At 47.0% G+C, this 19,474-nt stretch overlaps 1 protein-coding gene across 10 annotated transcripts in view; it reads left to right on the top strand.

The window, feature by feature from the left end:
• The window catches only part of ARB2A (ARB2 cotranscriptional regulator A), a 271,136-nt gene extending 254,570 nt beyond the window's left edge, over positions 1 to 16,566 (top strand). For all 10 annotated transcript variants that reach the window (XM_075019998.1, XM_075020004.1, XM_075019999.1 and 7 more), the window contains one exon: positions 15,295 to 16,566. In XM_075019998.1, coding sequence (XP_074876099.1) covers positions 15,295 to 15,437 — 143 coding nt within the window. In that variant the 3' untranslated portion in view covers positions 15,438 to 16,566. The remainder of the gene's footprint in view (positions 1 to 15,294) is intronic.
• Positions 16,567 to 19,474: the final 2,908 nt, after the last annotated feature.

The raw sequence follows: 19,474 nt of genomic DNA, 5'->3' as shown, positions 1-19,474 counted from the left end.
TTGTTGACTGCAAGTTCTTTGCTTTTTAGTCAGACATAGATTTTTCTCTTTTCACAACAGACTGGAAAAAAAAAATGTTTTCTTAATTTAATACAGCAATATATTGCAGTTATAACATTTCATTTATCCCCAGACTAACGGGGAATGTGCTATATGTGTTCCAGCCACAGTGCAAGTTTTCCTCAAGTGCTTATATATGAGCTCCCCTCTAACTTCCCTCTACAGGAGACTGAGTTTTCATATTAACTCGTTGCAGGATCTTTTATGAGCAGTGACTGTCAAACTGTGCTTGTCTGTGCATTTGTGCATGCTGATATTGCTCTCATTTAGACTAACTTCAGCTCCCACCTCAATCTTGTTTTTCCCCATGCATTTTTTTCGCTAATATATCAACAGTTTGTTTTAAACTTGTTTTGAAAAAACAACCTACGGTGGTTTAGACAAACCAAGCCAAATTGGAGCAATAAGTATTAAAAGATATGCACGGGGCACAAACAAAAGAATTCCCCAAATGTAGCTAAGTGATTTTCTTCCTGCTTTTTTAATATAATATTTGTGGGCCAACTGTGGCAATAACTGATAATTTTAATGCAAGATGACATAATTCCAGTTCAGTGATTCTTCAGAGAGAAATTACCCTGACAACTTCTTTTCATTTTGTTCTAATTTTATGAAAAAAAAAAAACCTTGAGATTCTCAATGTAAGGAAAGGAAAATAATTTCAATCACCAAGTTCTGAAACTCATTTAAATGTTTCATCTCTCTTCCACTTCCAAATATACTTTCCTGGCAGGTTCTTGCGTTTCCATCTCCAGCTCCCGAGGTTTACCATCTTTCTAGCTGGGAGAGACTAAACTAAAGTTTCTTCAGAACCCACTAAATGCTTGGCAAAAGATCTCTACCATGACACAAGGGATCTTGTTTGCCTTTTCTGGGAGCTCCACAGTCTGACTTAGCAGCACTGATTCTGCTGGAAGACTCCACATGGAAAGATCAGTTGTAAGATCAGGACTGTATTTTGAAATGAAAATTACATTTGGAAATGCACCAAGGTCATTAAGCTTCATTGTTTCCTGTCTTTGGGTGTTCGGGGCGGGGGGGTTCTCTCTGGCTGGTAGGGAAATCATAAATTGTTTCTTCAACATTGAGATGACTGTGTCAGCTTGAAGATACAGCTTTGGAGCTTGATTTTTTTTTTTTAAAGGGTAATACTGAATCACTCCCTATTTTGGAATAAATATGGTCTCCCAAATTGATTTTATTTACTTATTGCAATGGTTAAATGAAATGGTTAAAAACTCTTCTGCTCTGCAATTGGATGATTAAAACTAGATTAGCAGAAAGACCCTGATTTGGGGGCTGCTTTCTGTCCGGTTGTGCTTTTCCTGTGGATGCAAGGCAGCACACAATCTCCAGTTCCTTCAGAAGAAACCCTTATCTGTCCCTCACCCCGCTGGTTTCTGCGTCCCGGCAAGCCTTGTCCAGCCACAGCTCAGCAATGGGATCCCACCAGCCACACGTGCAAACCCACAGTGAGCATCCCCTGCTCTTAAGGGTTTGTTTGGTTGGGGGTTGGGTTGGGGTTGGGTTTTTGGGTTTTTTTTCCTTATCGTGAACTTAATATTTCCCTTCACGTTCATCCCAGACTTCTGGGTTCTCCCTCCTGCTGGTGGCAGACCCACCTCCCACACTCACTCTTGTGCGTCTGACTCCCGTAGACGGGGATGTCAGGCGGGGCGTTGGCGGAGGTCAATGCATCCCAACGCGTCCCAACGCGTCTTCTCGTCTTGCCTGCTGTACGGCTGCCTTCCCGATGCCAGGCTTCACCGCCCCCCCCCACCTGATGCCTTGTCTCAAACTCATCACCGCCTGGCTGGCTTGCCACCTTCGGCATCCCAAACATCACCCAGGGCTGATTTTTTTTCGGTGGCGTTTTGCAGAAGAGGTGGGAAGCGAGGCACGTGCGCGAGGGGAAACGTGTTGAGTGCTTCCAGACAGAGCTGCCGTTTGCTGCAGCGAGGAGGAGGGTTAAGCGGGGAGTGAAATGCAGCTTTATGGTCATTAATCTCAAATGCTCCCTCTAATGACATCTCTGAGGTTAAGTCACAGGAAGTGTGATATTATTCAGCTTAGTTAAATTTAGTGTAATTCACATCTGCAAAGCCTTTGCAAATTAGTGTTCAGTCTTAAATTGCCGGTTTCCATGATATGTGAGCTTCAGAGTATCCTGCATTAAGTCTTGATGTGTTATGAATTAGGGTGCAGAAGCCTGAAATCCATGCGACGCGCCAAAAAACCTCAAGTTTCTGAGTAGTTCTGAGGCAAATATGCAATTAATTTACTTTGCGACACTAAGCAGCTGGGATGGCATCCTTACAAAGAATTATTGCTCCCTTTATTTGCTCTCCCAGCGTAGATGCTGGGAACAGCCACTGGAGACAGGCTCTTTTACAAAGCCATGTTTATGAGCCACGGCATTTGCCCGACGCAGCTGATCCTTGCTGCACACTTCACCTCATCGGGCTGTAATAGGTGCAGACCTGTATTGATTACCGTGACTTGCAGGAGAGAAAAATCTTTGCACTTCAGATTGGGTATAAATTATCAATAGCATCTCCAAGGGCTGTGAGTTACAAAAATGGCATTCTTCTGAGACAGCCACATGTAAAGCTGTTGTTGTAGAGGTTATTAACTTTATGATTGCAGCACAGGTGTACTTGACCCACAACAATGATCATTGTCCATAAAATCCCACTGCCTGGGTTCAGTCACCTGCCTTCTTCAAGATTGTTCATTAGCAAGGACCAGCAAAGGTCATGCTAATAAAAGAAGGTTAACGCTCACTATATTGGTGTAAATTCACTGGTGAAACAGCACTGTCTTCTTGCCATCGTTCTCAGTAACACAGCTATGCAGACTTCTGTAAGTGGGTCATATAGGTCTTAAGTGTACAGGGTGTATGTGTGTGTGTAAATACATATCCGTGTACGTACATACACAGCAGTTGATGAAATGCAAATCAGAAAAATGTATCCGATATGGGTTAGCCATGAATGACTTATTGCAAGTGCACAAGATTTATTCACACCTCAAATTCACAAATTTTTTTTGCATTTTTTTCCAACAAATTTTTTATACTTACTTGACAGAATTAAGATTTTATCAAAATTAACAGAGTCTGCCAGTGACTCCCAAAACTTGAATTTTTAACTCCATTTGTTACTTGGTGTTTGTATTCTGGTGGCCCAGCTCCATCTTCCATGGCATTTTACAAACTCAGATGTGTTTCCTTTCTATTAAGTCACTAAAAAATATGTACTGAATTTCCCATGAAACCATCATTCTCACCTAGAAGATCAACTTCTCATTTCTCTTATCATTCAGGGTAGGGCTGCTGCATTTTCTCGGATGTGTCCTCTTTTCTGCCTTCACTACCACACTTGGGTGGTAGGTGCAGTCTGTGTCCAGTTTTTTTAAATACCTGCCAAAGCCAGATCTGGGACTTTCTTTTCCTGTTAAGAAAGAATAAAATGTGGAGGGGGAAGATGCCTTTGGTGGGCTACTGCCAGTAACTGGAGGACAAAGGTGTTGATGAGGAGAGACTGGATGGATGCAGTAGCAGTGAGGTGGAGGAGGTCTTGGTGAAACAGGGTTGAAGAAAAGTCAGGAAAAGGCAGAAATTGGTGGGCCCTGAGGACAGGAGAGCTGGGGTCAGTGAGTGGGTGAGATACAACAGGATCAGGGCCAGGTGGTGGGCAAGAGTTCAAGAAGAGCTGCAAGGTGGGCAAGTTATGGGGGAGGAATTCAAAAGAGGAGAAGTAGGTGTCCTGGAGAAATAGATGTCCTAGAGAAGTAGATGCCCCTGATGGAAGAAGAATGGGCAAGGAGTAGGAAGAGGTTTGGGTGAAATGAAGCCTCGGGAATGACTGAAGAGAGCATTCCTCCCCCTGAGGCTTGCACCTACTCAGCATTACAGGGGTGGGAGAGGCTCTCTATCTGCCTGAGACCGTGAAAGTATTCGCCCTGTCAAGCCCGACGTGTTTCTGAGCATGTACAGAAGCAATGCTGTAATAAGGTGTAAGCTTTAAGGTCAGCAGCTGAAGTGTCTGTGGACTTCAGACACCTCACAGGGTGATGACCAGCTGAATCAGGATTTTCAGCATCACTTGGGTTTAGGCTGTTCAGTTTCACCTGCCTTGATGTAAGGTGTGAGCCCTGTTCAGCAGCTGGTGGCATCTGGAGCAAGTGTCCAGTGGGAGCAGGAAAGCGGGTCGACGGCCCCATCGCAGCCCACCCTTTGCTCGCCCCGTTCCCACTGTCCTACAACAGCAGCCATCAGGAGGAGAGGACCAGGTGCAGATCAGTTTTGCTCAGGTCTTCCCCAGGAGCAAAGCCAGCATTGCAGAGGCAGTGCCTGGCTTCTTGGGATTTTTTTCCTGTCACCCATCACAAAATTATCCTCTGAAGGAAAATTATGGGGAAGTGTCCTTACTGTGGCTGCTGCAGGGATGCTGTGCACCAGAGAACCAGGCAGAAGATGGATGGTGCCAATCGCACGTTGGAGGGGTTGGGTTGGGTTAGGTTGGGTTGGACTGGTTGGGCTGGGCTGAGTTGGACTTGTTTGGGGCCACCCAAAGGCAATAGTCATAAGATGAAGCAGTCAGAATATTGAATACCATTCCTGGACCTATGAAAATAACCTGGGCTCATGTTGACTGTAATCCTTTGCCTGCACAAATACAACAGGACACTGTAATCCAAGCAGAAATTTCAGGGGGGAAAAAAAAATCCCTATGAAATGTTCCTTAGGCAGAAGATTATAAACATTTTCCACAGGGGGGGGAGGTGGTTGATTTATTCACTAAAGACTTACGATGTATGAATTCAGATTCTTGCTGAGATCATAAAAACACTGGGTGTTTGCTGCGGTGCTTCACACCCCGCGCACGTTCCCATTGCAGTTTGTTCCTCAGACACAGGCTTGTTCCTGTCCCTGGAAAAACCTCCTTTACTTCCACAACTGCCTATGTTGGCATCCACGCCAGTCTCCAAGCTCTGCTCCTGGCGTGAAAGGGGAGAAAATTACATTCAGCTGCTTTACTTTAAAATTGGTTTATTGCAATTGCAAATCTGTGCTTATCCTGCTAGTGATTAAGGACCTTTTTCCATCTTTATTAGGTGGGGTGTCTCTACCATCATGTAACAAGGGATTTTTCAAGCATTGCTGCCCTTCCTAGCTGCTCTGGGTGCAGGCGCTGCCATTTCCATGGTGTTGCCTTGGCTGCTATGTTTTTGGGAAGTGCCAAAGCCGGGTCGGTTCGTGCTCATGCTGCTGGTACAGCTGTTCCTCCTAAATTTTATATAATTTCATTTGCTTGGTGGGTTTTACAAATCTGTGATATTCTTCACTGAAGTAAGCTGACATCAGCGTTTTCTGAATTATTTCCAATAATGAAATCTCCGTCCGGATGTTTGATGGCACAATTACTATTTAGGAACAAATAAGCATAAAACACCATCGCGGAGGGTAGCTATTTTCTAAGCGCCCAGTTCTTTCACTCGCCCAGTCCTGCCATCATCAGTGAAAGTACTTGCATAAGTAGTGCTCTCCCAAGTTAGCAGAGCTTGCTGGTGAGGGGTATGCTTCAGATCTCTGCCCTATAAACACTAAAAAGCTGTGGGATTTTGGAATAAGCTCAGATTTTTAAATCCACCCTTCAGTATTTTGAACTAAATTAACTTGCAGGTATTGCTGCAGTATGTTTTAATGTGCTTAAATGTATTTTATAAATGCTGTGTGCTTGTTAACGCTGGCAGCATTGCTGGGTGAGCAGAGATCCAGCCTTGGGCTCAGCAGAGCTCGGGTCTGCTCCTGTTGCTGCTGCCAGTCTCAGCTGAGCCTCCCAGTCTGCAAAAGCCCAGTAATGATGATTTCTCCCTTAGAAAACTCCACTAGACATGCCCTCAGAAAGCAGTGGGGAGAAAGAGATGTAACTGACTGCTGGTAGGATGCTGTAGCCTGTTAAGATCTGTCATGTAAATTAGTATTTTTCAGGTTTATAACCTGTGGAAGCTTTGAAGCTTAAATACTTGTTTTTCAGCAGTCTCGCCCAAGAAGCCACATGGATGTCTGTTCTCTCAGGAAGTGTTGGGTTTTGAGCAGGTCAAAACTTCCTTTATTTAAAAGATAATTTTCCTTTCTCCTAGTTGAGAAAATGATGGGTTTTAAATGCTAAATACTTTATTTGTGCTCTTGGGTGCAATTTTATAAAGATTTTTTTTTCTAATTCATGACAGGAAAAAATGCCTCTACATTTAAAAAATTTAGTTAGCTCACGAGTGTATGTTATTCAAATGCTTCAAAGCTACTATGATGTACCCTATGAATACAACCAACTTTACAGGTTGCCTAAATAAAGCCAATAAAGTCACAGACTACTAAAAGGGCTGGCTAGAAAGAAACCCACTGAGTTATCTGATTTGCCCACATTCCCCAGGGCGAGGTCAGCTATACCCATAATATTCCCAAGAGATGGTTGTCTAACCTGTTCTTAACTTCCAGTGGTGAGATGCTGCACCTTCCATAGGTATGTTCTTACCCCCAAAACATCTTTGTAAGATGTAACCTGAATCCCATCTCACATTTGACAGGTAAAGGATTTTTTTATTTGTCTTTAAATACAGTTAAAGGTGTAGTTATAGACATAAATAAATATGAATAGATAGATAGATAGAGGTGTAAATATAGATAATACAGATGCAAAGATTATAGATAATATAGATACAAAGATTATATAGAGATAGGGATAGAGATAGAGGTACAGGTAGAGAGATAGACAGATATATAGATATAAATGTAATTTTAACCCCTGCCTACTGCTTTCTGCATGCTACACCATTTTAACATGAGTTTGTAAATCTGTAGTTGTATAATACTGAGCACATCTATACTGGACCCCTTCTTCAGGGGGTTTGCTCCCCTGCAAACATTCCCTGCATTTGAAATTGCTGCTTGCGAGAGTGTCGTTCAGTAACGTGCCGCAGGTCTGATTCATCCGGCAACGGGTGGGATGCTGTAACGCTGACGGAGCAGATCATCCTCCGAGCATGGCGTGGCATTTCACCGGGAGCACGCATTCAGCGGCTTTCCCTATAGCACAGCCCTAGAGTCAGCATCCCCTCCCCTCAGACCGCATCCCTGGGAAGCCTGACGTGAATTTATCTAGTGTCCCACCGGCCAGCTGCTTTCCTTGCTGCCTCTCACTGTGCAGGGCAGCGCCACGGATTTTTGGCAAGTGGGATATCCACACATGAAGCTCTCACGGAGGCGATCCCCCCCGCCTGGGTGTGAATTTGGCAGGGGGGGTAGTGTCATTGTTTTTTGTTTGTGGCTTCCCTTTGCTTAGCAGTCCTCGGATGATGCTGGGGCGAAGGCTGCGTTTGAGCATCTTCATCCTTGCGGTTGCCTGGGAACAGCGGGGGTCCCGGTGCAAATTTGGGCTGTTTTAGCCTCAGCTGGCTGGTGGCAGCAATCCTGCCTGCCACCGCCCTGGCCCTTTGGTGGGTGGCCAAGTCTTTCCCTTTCCCCTTCCAAAAGCGGTGCCAGGAGGGGCAGCACCCCGCAGAGGTGTTCGTGCAAACGGTGCCACCCGAGAACCCCCCCAGCTCTCCCACTATTCAGGGGGTCTGGATCCAGCCCCAGCATCTGGTCTTTTCTGCCTGTGCCCACGGTCTCACGGTGTTCATCGCATAGACGAGAGCAGATCTGGGGGGGGGGGGGGGGTGCCCATTCGCCTACAGTCCTGCCCGTTTGTGCAAAAGACTTTTTTCTGAGATTTTGGACCCAAGGACACGTTTGCTTTTCAGGACTGTTTACCCCAGAGCAGCAATTCAGGCCAGCCCACAGGCTGAGAACCTATAACTCTTCTGCCTCTTGAAATCAGCCTGCATTTTTAGCTGTTTGTGACTCCTTCCTTTTTGTAATGCAGTTATGTCCAATTTGTATTACTATGACTATTTGCATTTATATTAATAGTGGTTCTGTCCTGGATGCCTGGTTCTTACTGGGAAGGCCCTATAGCTGTTTGATACTCTATATTTTTTTCCTTTTTTAACATATACTCAAAAGAAAATTACTTCACTTTTGGTGACCCAAAAAATGACCTGACTTGTGGTAACCTGTGCTCAGGAGGGAATAACCTTACAACTTTCACTTATTTGGCCAGTTAACACTCAGAGGGGCAAACAAATGACCTGTGCTTATGGGACTGCCCTTAATATTTAATGAAGAGTAGTGAAAAATTACAGCTGTGTTAGCCTCCTATCTCCTTCCTGCTTTGCAAACCTTGCTTGCATGGAGCTTTTGCATGAATCTTTGCATCTGCTGCTCGGAGGGCAAGAGGAATTTATTAAATATTTTGTTACCTTTCTGAACCACTTGATTCCTGTGAGTAGTTTGTGTGTTGTAAATGAGGGGTGGAAAAAAGCTGATTGCAAGTATGGGAGTTCAGAGGTAATCTTTGTTCTGGGTTGGCGAGATGCTTGTTGCTCTGTTTCCATCATCCCACTAAAGATATTGGAGATAATAAATGTCCAACAAAAATAAACACTGGTCTGTGTCGCAGGAGATAATAACAAAGTATAAAATGTCTTTAGTATGTGTAGTCTATTCTCTAGCATAGCCACAAAGGTTCCCACAATTTTCCTTGGATGCATATTGCATCTAAACCAGCTTACTGTGTGTCTAAGCCCCTTTTATAAGCTGTATTTCATTTCTTCAGATTTCTCTGTTTCTTCCCTCTTGGCTCTTCCAAAGAATTCATTTCCCTGCGCAGTTGCTTTTAGATTATTATCGTGCCCATGACTCCACAAACTATTACTTCTTAGCCAAACTAAACACATAAAGATTTGGGGGTTGTTTGGGGGGTTTTATGTCCTCTCAGAAATCACTGCTTCCATTTCATTAATTGGTGTATGGATTGTCTCTTAATTTTGCCTAAGCTTTTAACCTTTCTTTACCATTGTGATGTCTAGAAGTGCATATGCAGAAGCTCCTAAAGTAATTGGTTCTCAGAGCTCTTGAGCTAACGGACTCCTTCCCAATTGCTCCTGAAGCTCTCATCCTCTGTCAGAAATATTTAGTGATTTTAAACAAGGTATATTTTTTTAATCTCCTTTTTCCTTAGCTTTACTGGTGATCCTCTGAGAGCTTCTTCTGTGCTGGGGTTTGAGACCTAGAAGTTTACATCAGCAGAGCAAAACAGTCACAACAGACACAATAATTTCTTCCTCTGCAGATCCATAGGATCCAGGAATCGTAAATGGAGAAACCTTAAAAATTAAAAATTAGCTATTAAAAATAGTTCTGCCATTTTTTATAGCATCTGTTGCACTCAAAGATAAAAAAAAGTTAAAATCCTGTTTAGAAATAACTTTGTGATACAGAAGTCATTTAATAGCATCCAGAAAGATGGATGCATGAGAGGCAGGAAGTATCTTTTTCTCACACTTAAATGCAGATTTGAACAGTATCATTACATCACTACAGAGTTACAGAATTACATACCAAGAGTTAAAGTCTTAGATGAAGACTTTAGTGTGTGTGTGTGTGTAGATAATGTGAAAAAGAAAGAAATTTCCGTTGATTCATAACTTTCAGGAGGAAAAAGCCTTGCTGAAAGGCGCTTCCCACTCATGTTCCCAAGTCAGAAGGGGTTGGCTTGTTTGTTCATTTACTTGTAAAGGAAGAATGAGTTTTGTTGCTTCTCAGAGTTATGGAAATAAGGATAATACACATTTAGTAAATTTTAAAGTGCTTCTGTTCGTGCAAATGCCCCCCAGATGTCTGCATTTCACCTTTTGAAGCATTCAAATCAAGTTTTGATGCGGCTTAGGGCCTTTTATGTTGGTGTAGTAGAAATGTTAAACCAAACACTGCCAGCGTTTGGGGGCAAGATTGCAAAGCTAATACCCTACCCAATACCAGCATTGATGTTTTGCAGCGTGGCAGGGTCTCGGCGTGGACCGTGACCACGGGGACAGAGCTGGCTCCCGCTGAAATCAGTTGCAAACTCTCTGCTGAGTCAGTGAAGAGCAGCAACGCTCTCCGTCCCAATGGGGACTAAACCCTGGGGCATGGAGCACCCTTAATTCATTCTGAAGCCCGTGCTATTTAGAGATGAGCCACTGCTTAAGAGAAGCAAACCCAAGCTCAGCCCTACGGCTAATATCTGCGGAGAAACTTTTTGACCTGCAAACTTTTCTCTGCGGAAATATTCCAGTGCGGAGGCGCGTACGGCAATCTCGGCTCCTGTGCAGCATGGGAAACCTTTGTCCCCCACATCTTGTAAACGCAGCGGGGGACCACCATTGTGCCGTGCATCTTCTGAGCACCACGGGAGGAGGCTTTTGTCCGGCGCAGTGGGCAGGCACCGTAGGAGGGCACCTTTGTCCCGCACAGCCGGTAATCGCTCTGCAAGAGTGAATTATGGGGATTGCAGAGCTCCTTCCCTCCTCCGCCGGCACTGTGGTTTCAGACAGAGGAGTTCGTCAGCCTCGCTGGGCGAAGAGCTGCTTTCCCTGTGTGGAAGTGGGAAGGGGAGGCGGCGAAAAACGCGTTTGCACACGTGCGTACAAATGGCCAGCGGGATCATTCGGCCGGTCACATTGCATGGCTGCCCCTGCAGACATCTATCCCAGTTTCAGTCTTGGCTTTTCCCCTTCTCTATTTTTCCTACCCATTTAGGCTGCCCTTTTCATTATTATTATTATTATTTCTCTGTCCCTTCTTATGTTTGCATTATCTGCTGTTCAATATATTGTCTGCTAATTAATCTAATTAAGTAATAAGAGCTCTCATTATTCTTTCCGATCAGTAATAACCATGCTTAAAAGACTTGAGCCCTAATACCAATCCCTCTGGGACTTCATAGGTACATTTTCAACCCCATATCGTTACTTATTATTTGTCGTCCTAAGCGCTCTAGCCACTTCCCAAGAAGTGCACCAGCGCCCGTTTCCAAATCAGCCTGAGATACCGTCCATCGTCTCACAGATGCAGAGTTACGCCTTCCTTCAGCTGAAATGTAGTGAACATGGTCAACTGTGATGGGGTTCCAGACTTGCAGTAGTAATTGCAGAGAGCAGAGTCCCAAACTGTGACCCAGCAAGGAACGGTGATGAGATGAGTTGAGATGAGATGCTGAGTCGGGACCCAGCCTGCAGAGATGCCGTGGGTGCTGGTGGATGTGCTGCTTGTGGCTAGAGCCGGCACGGGCACGGCACAGCACGGTTGGGAGCTGCATTGCCATAAATCTCAAGTATTCTGGGGTCTCCTTGGCTGGAGTAAAGCGACTCATTTGCAGACGAGAGGTAGGGGCAACCACCTTCCATTAGTCTGGTGAAGGTCATAATCCATTGTAAGTGAGTCCCCAAGGTTCCCACCGCCCCCGAGTTGCTTGGTTGACCTATGCAGAAAGACACGGCGATGGATAAATCTCTCGCTTGCTGATTTTTGTGATTCAATAAAGTGGTCAAGTTTGGTTTTTATCTGTTGTTGTCAAAGCTGAGGCTGTTCTGTTCTAAGGCTCCTGTTGCCCTAAAGGCGCTTGCGATTTTTTTTTAATGTTGATCTCTTACTTTACTAATATTCAAAAGTAAATCTTACATGTAGTAGTTTCAATTAATCCTCCTTTTCTCAAATTAGCATTGTTTTTCTTCCCACCCCCACCCCAGTCCTCTGGTACCTACCTGATTGTGCATGAATTCTGAGAAATAATTGCCAGTAGTTCAGCAAGTTCATTAACTGATTCCCTGAAGACCCTCAGATGCGTGTCATCCAGACCTGATGATTTGTATATTAAATTTTTGCAAGTATTCCCTTACCTGATTTTTTTCTATCAACAACTGTATTGGCAAGTCTTCATTGTTTCTAACTGTCAGTATCTTTTTGTGGCAGTGGGTAAATTGATTCTGAAACTTGTTCACTGTTTTACAGTCATAACTTGTTTCCCCTCACGCCTTATTGGATCCACCTTCTCTTTGGTGCTTCTTTCCAATGATGTTCTCTACATGTTTAAAATATACATCCAGTTCTCCTTACCTCCTTCCATGCAAGCAACTGGGAGGTCACTCTGCTGTTATGGCATTTCTCTCATTTCTGTTTGTGGGGCTGGGAGCAGGGGTATTGATTTTTTTTTTTCTCCTGTGACTGTAACCTTAGCATATTTTAGGATGTTCTAGCTGTCTCCCACATGTAATGGTTTTTATATGTCTTTTCAATGTAACATGCTCCTAGGAGTTCTCAAAGAGTTAATGTCTGAAATCAGCGTATGTTGTGCAACAACCCATCACTTAATATGGTATATTGAATCGTGCAGTTTATCATCACGGCCGTTGAAATTAGTGAGCGCTAAGGGTATATATACCTTAGAGGACCTTGGCTTTAGTACAACTGCTTCTTATTATCCGACTCTCACAAACGATTCTTTCTATCGAAAAATAGATGGCTACTCATGCATTTAATTTAGATTTGTCTGCTACTAAATACACGACTGAGATTGCAGTCATCAATGATATTTTTCTTCTGGTGAAAACCTTATGGCCAAATCTGTCATCACCCTTAGGACATAACTCCTCTTGCTTCTGTCTAATTTTCCGAGCCTCTGGTATATAAATCATAAATGCACAGTGTGTGCACTGTTAAATTTTTAGGGCTCTCCCTTTAGCAGTAGTTGAATGTGAATACATAAGGACAAAATTTGACCTTTAAATGACTATAAAGGGCCAAGGCAGATACTTGGCAAGCTTTTCTTATTGCAATATTAATCAAGCAAAGAATCATCATAATCCTGGAAACTAAATAGCCATTGTAGTGATTTTATCACCAGGGAAATTGTTCATCTGTCAGTAAGATTGTTACTAGGAAAGGGAAAATAGGGAGTGTTAAAATTGCTTTAGACCGCTGAATCATTGAGTCCCTCTAGACTCAAAGCTTGAATTGTTTTTTGAGAGGGGTGGGTTGAGAGGGGTTGCTACAGGAAAGCTGTAGGTTAATCAGTTTCAGTAACACCAGTGAATGTAAGCCTGATCTCTCTTGAGGACATGAGGAGAGTGCATGGGAGAAGGCAGGACGGAGAAAGGGACGGGGAGGCTTCAGAAACTTATTGTTTTGTCATTTTTTGTTTCTGGATGGCCCTTTCACAGAGGAGGAAGGTTGTTGATAAAAAGAAAAAGAAAGAAGCGGGGGGGGGAACAGCATAATGTTCACTGCCTGCATTTTCCTCTAATTTAATCCAGTGGATATTAATGAGGATGAATACGATCGAGACAGACGGAGACGGGTGCAGGCAGGCAGGAGCAACAGAGACGTGTTTGTGTGGGAAGCATCCGCGTAGGGCCCAGAAAGCCGTATGGGAAGATGTTTTGCCTCTTGGGGCTCAACATGATGTTACCATGCGCTGCGACACAGGTGTGCGAGGAGACCTACCTGTGCAGGAGTGTCCTTGGGGTGTGCTAGGACAGCCTGTCCCTCCATAAAACCAGCTTGGGTAGATGACGTCTTTGCTGATGTCATTGCGTGGTGGCAACAGGCAATCATAGCGTACCCGACCATGCCGTAACCCGAGGGACAGGTCGGTTAGGCTGCGGGTTGTGCTGGAAGAGGAGCTTTATCCTTTCCGCGGTGGTGGGACACTGCGTACGGGATGACCCCGAGGTGAGGAACAAGCGTTGGCGAGTATGGCTGTGGGGTGGCTCTCGTAGGGGATGGGCCAGATGATCTGCATGGAAAGCCACCTGCAAGATACGACGGGCTGCCTCCTGGCAAAGAGGGTCTGCACAAGGGTGGGTGAATCTGGAGGTGGAAGGTATTTGTATAAAAGGTGCCTCTGGGAAATTCGTGTAAGATCTCATGAATCGTCTCCATGCAATGAATGCGGGGCTGGGGTGGGGGGGGGGAAATCCGCGTGTGCGCGTGACGTGGATCCTCTTTGTGTGGGAAGTGGCGTCTTTTCTGTCGAGGTATTTTTCGAAGGAGCTCGCCTGATGGCTGCCAGTGAGGGAGCAGGGGAGGGCAACGTGATGGGTAGCGCCTCCATCAAAGACTTTCTGGAGGGGACGGCACGCGTGGAGCCACCAAGGGTGGGCACACGGGGGAGTGAGGGTCCCGGCAGGGGCACGAAGTTGGGTGTGCGGGTGATGCCGTGCAGAAGCATCCCTTCAGGGCAGCCGCCCCGCATCCCCCCGGGGGACCATCGGCCGCCCCCCAGAGCATCCCTCTCCGCTGGGCAGGCCACGGCCACCGTGTCCTTCATTGTTGTCACCCCCAGATTGTGATACTGTCACAAAACTGTTGCTAGGCAACAAATGTGGTTACCGGGTCTCAGCGAATAGCTGAAGGGGAAAGTGAAGTGTTGCACCATTGTAGAGTAACCATAGCAATGACCTACTATTACAGACTAAAGAATTATCATTAACAATGTTAAAGTATCAAACAGGGGCCCAGGATCCAGAGACTTCCAGGCAGCATCTCTGCATAATTGGGTTACCCAGGAAGAGGTCCCAACTCTTTCGCAGCCCTTGGATCCCTATCTCCATCGTCTTGGTTTCATTTTGGGGGTTGTTGTGGGGGTTTTTGTTTAAATAAAGCGAATGTGCTGGGCGTTGAAGGAGGCACTTGTAAAATAATAGAAGTGCCCACCAAAAAAAAAAAAAAAAAAGATAGAGTTCAATCTGTATGCAGAAGGAAGAGGTAAGCAGGAAAGGTCCACTTTAGTGCCTCAAGGTCATGTATGGGCTTGTTGGAATGGGTGCACGGAGGATGCCTTCATGATGCACCGGTTGTTGTTCAGGTCGAGTGTTCGCTTTCAGTTAAAAATGCATATGCCGGGCTAAAAGCAACGTAAAATGAAAAAGAAATAGTACCAAGTACACCAACCTTGAAGAGTAGACACTTCTTTACCCAAGTTAGGCAGAACAAGTGAGGTGCTTTAACGAAGCTTTACTTAGCAGGGTGCTTTGGAGTCTCACTTTCCCAGGCCCAAGACGCGTTCAGGATCTCTGGTCTGTGTGGCCACGCATGTGCGTGCATGTGTGCATGTCTCTGTGTGTGGCATCTATCTGTGTGCACGGTTGTTCCTGCCCAGCTGCCCCCAAGCTCTGACCAACCCCCCCAAAACGGGCTACCCCCAGACCAGCTGCCAGCAGCTGGGTGGCCTCTCTGGGTTTTGCATTAAGACCAGGGGTCGGCAAGAGCAAAACAACCCCCAGTCACACTGTCACCGTTGTATTTTGCAGGTACAGAGCGCCATGAACTAACTTCCTGGAAGAGTTTTCCGTCAATTTTCAAGTTCTTCAGTGAAGCAGTGGAGGCAAAGAACAGCGCAGTGAAACCAACCCCAACGCGACGCTCCAACAGGATAAAATACGAAGAATTGTAAAAGGAGGGGAGGAAAAAAAAAAGCCGCCACCACCACCGACCTCTTCGCTGCTTGTTTTCTGCAAGGAGTCTCCCAGCCCCTCATTAGATTGTTTTCTTCCTAGAGCACAGGGTCGTGATGTATACATCTAAATAGCGTTTTGCATTATTTCTAGATGAGTGCAACTGTCAAAGCAATATGGGTTCACTGGTTGTGCTTCCTGTGGGCTGTAACTTGGATTTCGTGCTGCCCATCAGCGCGCAGATTAAGGCTGACAGTGGTACTGCACAGTGCAGCATGGTGCAGCTCTAATTGCCCTGACATAGCCATGCAACAAGCTGATGCCAGAATTTAACAGCTACGTTGTGGTCCTGTCGCCTGCAGGATTTTTTGCTTCTTCCTTCTATTTTGAGACAGAAAAAAATCAGAATTACTCTTTTTTACAAGACAGCTCTAACTCAGAAGTGCTAACCAGCCTGTGATTTTACACCCAGTAGCCTTCTCTTTCTCTGGAACCAAGTGGGATCAAGTCTTGACTCTTTCATTTTCTGCTGGTAGGAGGGTCCAAGAAGTTTGGTCCAGATTTGTAGGAAAGCCCTTTTGTTGTCGAGATTTTCTCCTCCTGCCAGATCAATGGCATTATCTGTAGATCTTCTTTTCCTTCCGAAAGCTCCACTTAAAAAAATGCCTATTCATTAACCGGCTGGATCACACTGTGAAATATGACAGCAAAAAAAAAAGCCAGAGACACATTGAACATTTTCCTGTTTATTTTTAAATGCAAAGATGCTTCCATTTTCATATGCTGGGTTTGTAATGACTTTGCCATTCGGTGGTTATTCCCTTTTTCCCTAAGCCCATGGGTTCATCCCTGCTTTCCCAGGCGCTGGAGGGGCGGGGGGGGGGGGGGGGGGTGGGATGGTGATGGCCGGTGTGGCTGCTCTGCGTGGGGACTCCATGCCACACGTGGGGCAGCGAGTGGGGGGGGGGTGTGTGGCTATAGCCACCACCATCGCTGACGGCAGCTTTTCTCCACTAAAGTCTGTCTGATAAGCGACAAGACATGCCTGATAGCGTGCCCGGCGAGCGAGCGTGCTAATTAAGCTCTGTTAGTGTTGATGATGCTAAATTAAAGTGATCTTTTCTCCAATGGCCGTGCCCGCCTCGCCTCTGATGCTGTTAGTGTCGAGGAGGCAACACTCAAACGCATGTCTCTGGGACCCCCATCCCACTGCCCCCCCACTCCCGTAACGTTTCCTATCCCACTACTGGGGGCTGGGAATGGCGGGGGCAGGAGGGGAGAGCGTTTAATACGAGTGGGGGTACCCCTCTCTGCTGCAGAGGAAAGGGAGAGGTGCTCGGGGGGGGGGGGGGGCTGCAAAGGGAAACCCAACCAGGTTTGGGTCAAAATCCTCTGGCTGGGATGGGGGGGGCTCTCCGCACCCAAAGAACGCTGGCATCCCTGTCTGCTCTTATGGGCAGCAGGGTCGTGTCCCCCCCCCACTCCAGCCACTTCGCAGCATTTAACCTCTCCCCTTTCTAAGCATTCCCCTCCTCCGGGCAGGGTCTGGGGGGCCGGGGGGGGCGGGGTGTTATGTCGTGCCTATGTGGAGAGCAGCTCAAAATTCGCACCCGAGGGTTTTTCTTCCCCGAGGGAACCTGTTGCTGGGGGGGAGAGTTCTACGACTGTCTCCCCTCCCATCGGAGGATGCTGCTGCCTGCGGCCGGCCTGACACCCCCCCACACACCCCCCCCCCAGGCCTCTGTTCACCGCAGCCCCTGTGTATTTGGGGGGGAAAAGGCCTTTATATCGCGTGTTTTGGGTGTTCGCGCTTTTCCCGACAGCCAGAGAGGAGGAGGAGGAGGAGGAGGAGGAGGAGGTGGAGGAGGTGGAGGAGGAGGAGGAGGAGGAGGAGGCCAGGGGAGGTTTGCCCCCCCCCCCCCCCCCCCCGCCACCCCGCATTCCACGCCGGGGAGACGAGATGGGGTCTCCGGGGTGCCAAATGTCGCGGGAGAGGATCTATTTTTTTAAAGTGTCTACGAGAAACGAAATGTACAAAAAAATTTACTGTAACGATGACTGCCCTTTTCTTAAAGGCTTTTTCTTTACCGTGCCCCCGGCCCGGCTCGCGTTACTGCTTCTGTAGGGGGGCTGTAAAGCACAGGGGGGTCCTTGCACTGAACAAAAAATAAAGATGCTCTTTTTCTCTCCTTCTTGCGCGCTTTGTGTCCCCGCGCCGAGCTCCGTGGAAGCCGCGGTCCCTGGTGGGGGCTGCAGGGGCAGCAGCTCCCCCCAGCCTGGGAAAACACGCGGGGGGGGGGGGGTCGGGGGGGGGCAGGTGGGATGTGTTTGCAAACAGGACCCTGGTTGGGTTTGGAGGAGGAGGAGGGTGGAAAGGTGTGAGTTCCCCCCCCGCCGGGACGCTATACCCTCCCCTGCCCCCCCGGCTCCGAGGCCCACGCTGCCCCCGGCCACGCAGAACTCCTCGGGGGGGGTGGGGGGGGTGATGCTCCTCCGTGACACGGCCCAGGGCTCGACACCCCACCCCCTTTCCCGATCGACCGTGGGCTTCTCCCCCCCCTCCCGTTTCCGCGCCGTCCCTCTCCCCTTTAGCTAATCCTAAACAATATAAAAATACACCCTGGGAGAGGGGTTTGACCGGTTCCTGGCGGAGAAGGATTTTGGGGGGGGGGGGGGGGGGGAGACGGGGGGAAGCGGCATCTCCGCTCCCGCCCGCTGCGCGGGATGCGGGAATGGGGAGCGGGGGGGGCAGCAATTGTCGCCCCCGGGGATGCTGGAAGAGACGAAGATGTGGGAGCATCCTGGTGTGTCCGTGTCGCCGGGAAAGGTGGCAAGGGTATCCCAAAAGCAGACTTAGGGGAGACGAATGTTGGTGGAATGGATTCCTTCGGATGGGTGGGGTTTTTTTTAAAGTTGCACGCCGCCGGTCCCTCACGCCGTGATGTCCTGAGCAGGCGGACGTCTGGCGTGAGTCTCCTCCCGATGGCATCACGGGGAAAACTCCCTGACATCATGTAACAGCCTGTGTCCTGGGTAACTTCGGGGCTGGGCGTGCAAAAGTGACACACAGAATGATTAAAAAAAAAAAAAATTAAATTAAAAACAGCACCAAACAAACAAACCCCCAAAACCAACCCAGCAAAACTGATGCTCGGGTAGGATCTACAGGAGAATCCCCAAGCTCCTCACTCCCCAAAGGGTCATGGCCCGCCTGCCCAAAAGGTTTGCACAGGGTTCTGAGAGCCAAAACGCCACGGTTCCAGCGATGGGCCAACGACAGTAGTGTTTCCTCGCCAAGAAGAGAGAGCGGGGGAAAAGGTTCCGCGAGGAAAACAACCAGTGGACCCCTCAAAACAGCAGGGCTGTGGGGAAAAAAAGGAGGGGGGGGGAGCAAATAAATCCCTCATCTGCATTGTACACACATGGCGATACACTGGTTACAGTCGTCGCGGTGTGATTCTCCCGGACTCAGTCAAAAGATGCTGCTGCTTTTCATGGGAATGCGCATTTTTCCTCTGTCCCCGAGAAACATCACTAATTGTTTTTGGGGTTTTTTTTGTTGTATTTTTTTCCCCCTCTAGGAATTTCATTGAGAAGTACAAATGGAAAGTGTCACATCTAAAACTGCGTGGAGCCACATATTGCACCGTTCTCGAGTCAGCCAAACCAAAAATAACCTGCCAAGAATGTGTACACCCGGCTAGAGCTGCATCGTATAGAGTGAAGGGATGCGTGTGTGTGTGTGTGTGTGTGCCTGTGCACGCATTCGTGGATATCTGGATCTTGCAGGGACGTGTGTGTGTGTGTGTGCACACGCGTGTGTGTGTGTGTGTGCACGCCCGCATTATGCTGACGTACTCGACAAAGTGTGAAAAATTTACTTCTCGAGAAACTTGGAAGGAGATGTCATTTATCATTGTACCATCATAATACCACAAATTTTCACTTTTCTGTTCCATTTTGGATTGCATGTGTTTGTGAGTATTTCACTAGATCAGTGACAGCTCTTTATTTGCATAATTATATGCTCTGGTCT

Source organism: Buteo buteo, chromosome Z (genome assembly GCF_964188355.1).
Source record: "Buteo buteo chromosome Z, bButBut1.hap1.1, whole genome shotgun sequence".
Taxonomy (NCBI): Eukaryota; Metazoa; Chordata; class Aves; order Accipitriformes; family Accipitridae; genus Buteo; species Buteo buteo.
The sequence above is the reverse complement of the archived record's forward strand: the minus strand, read 5'-3'. Positions and strand labels throughout refer to the sequence as shown.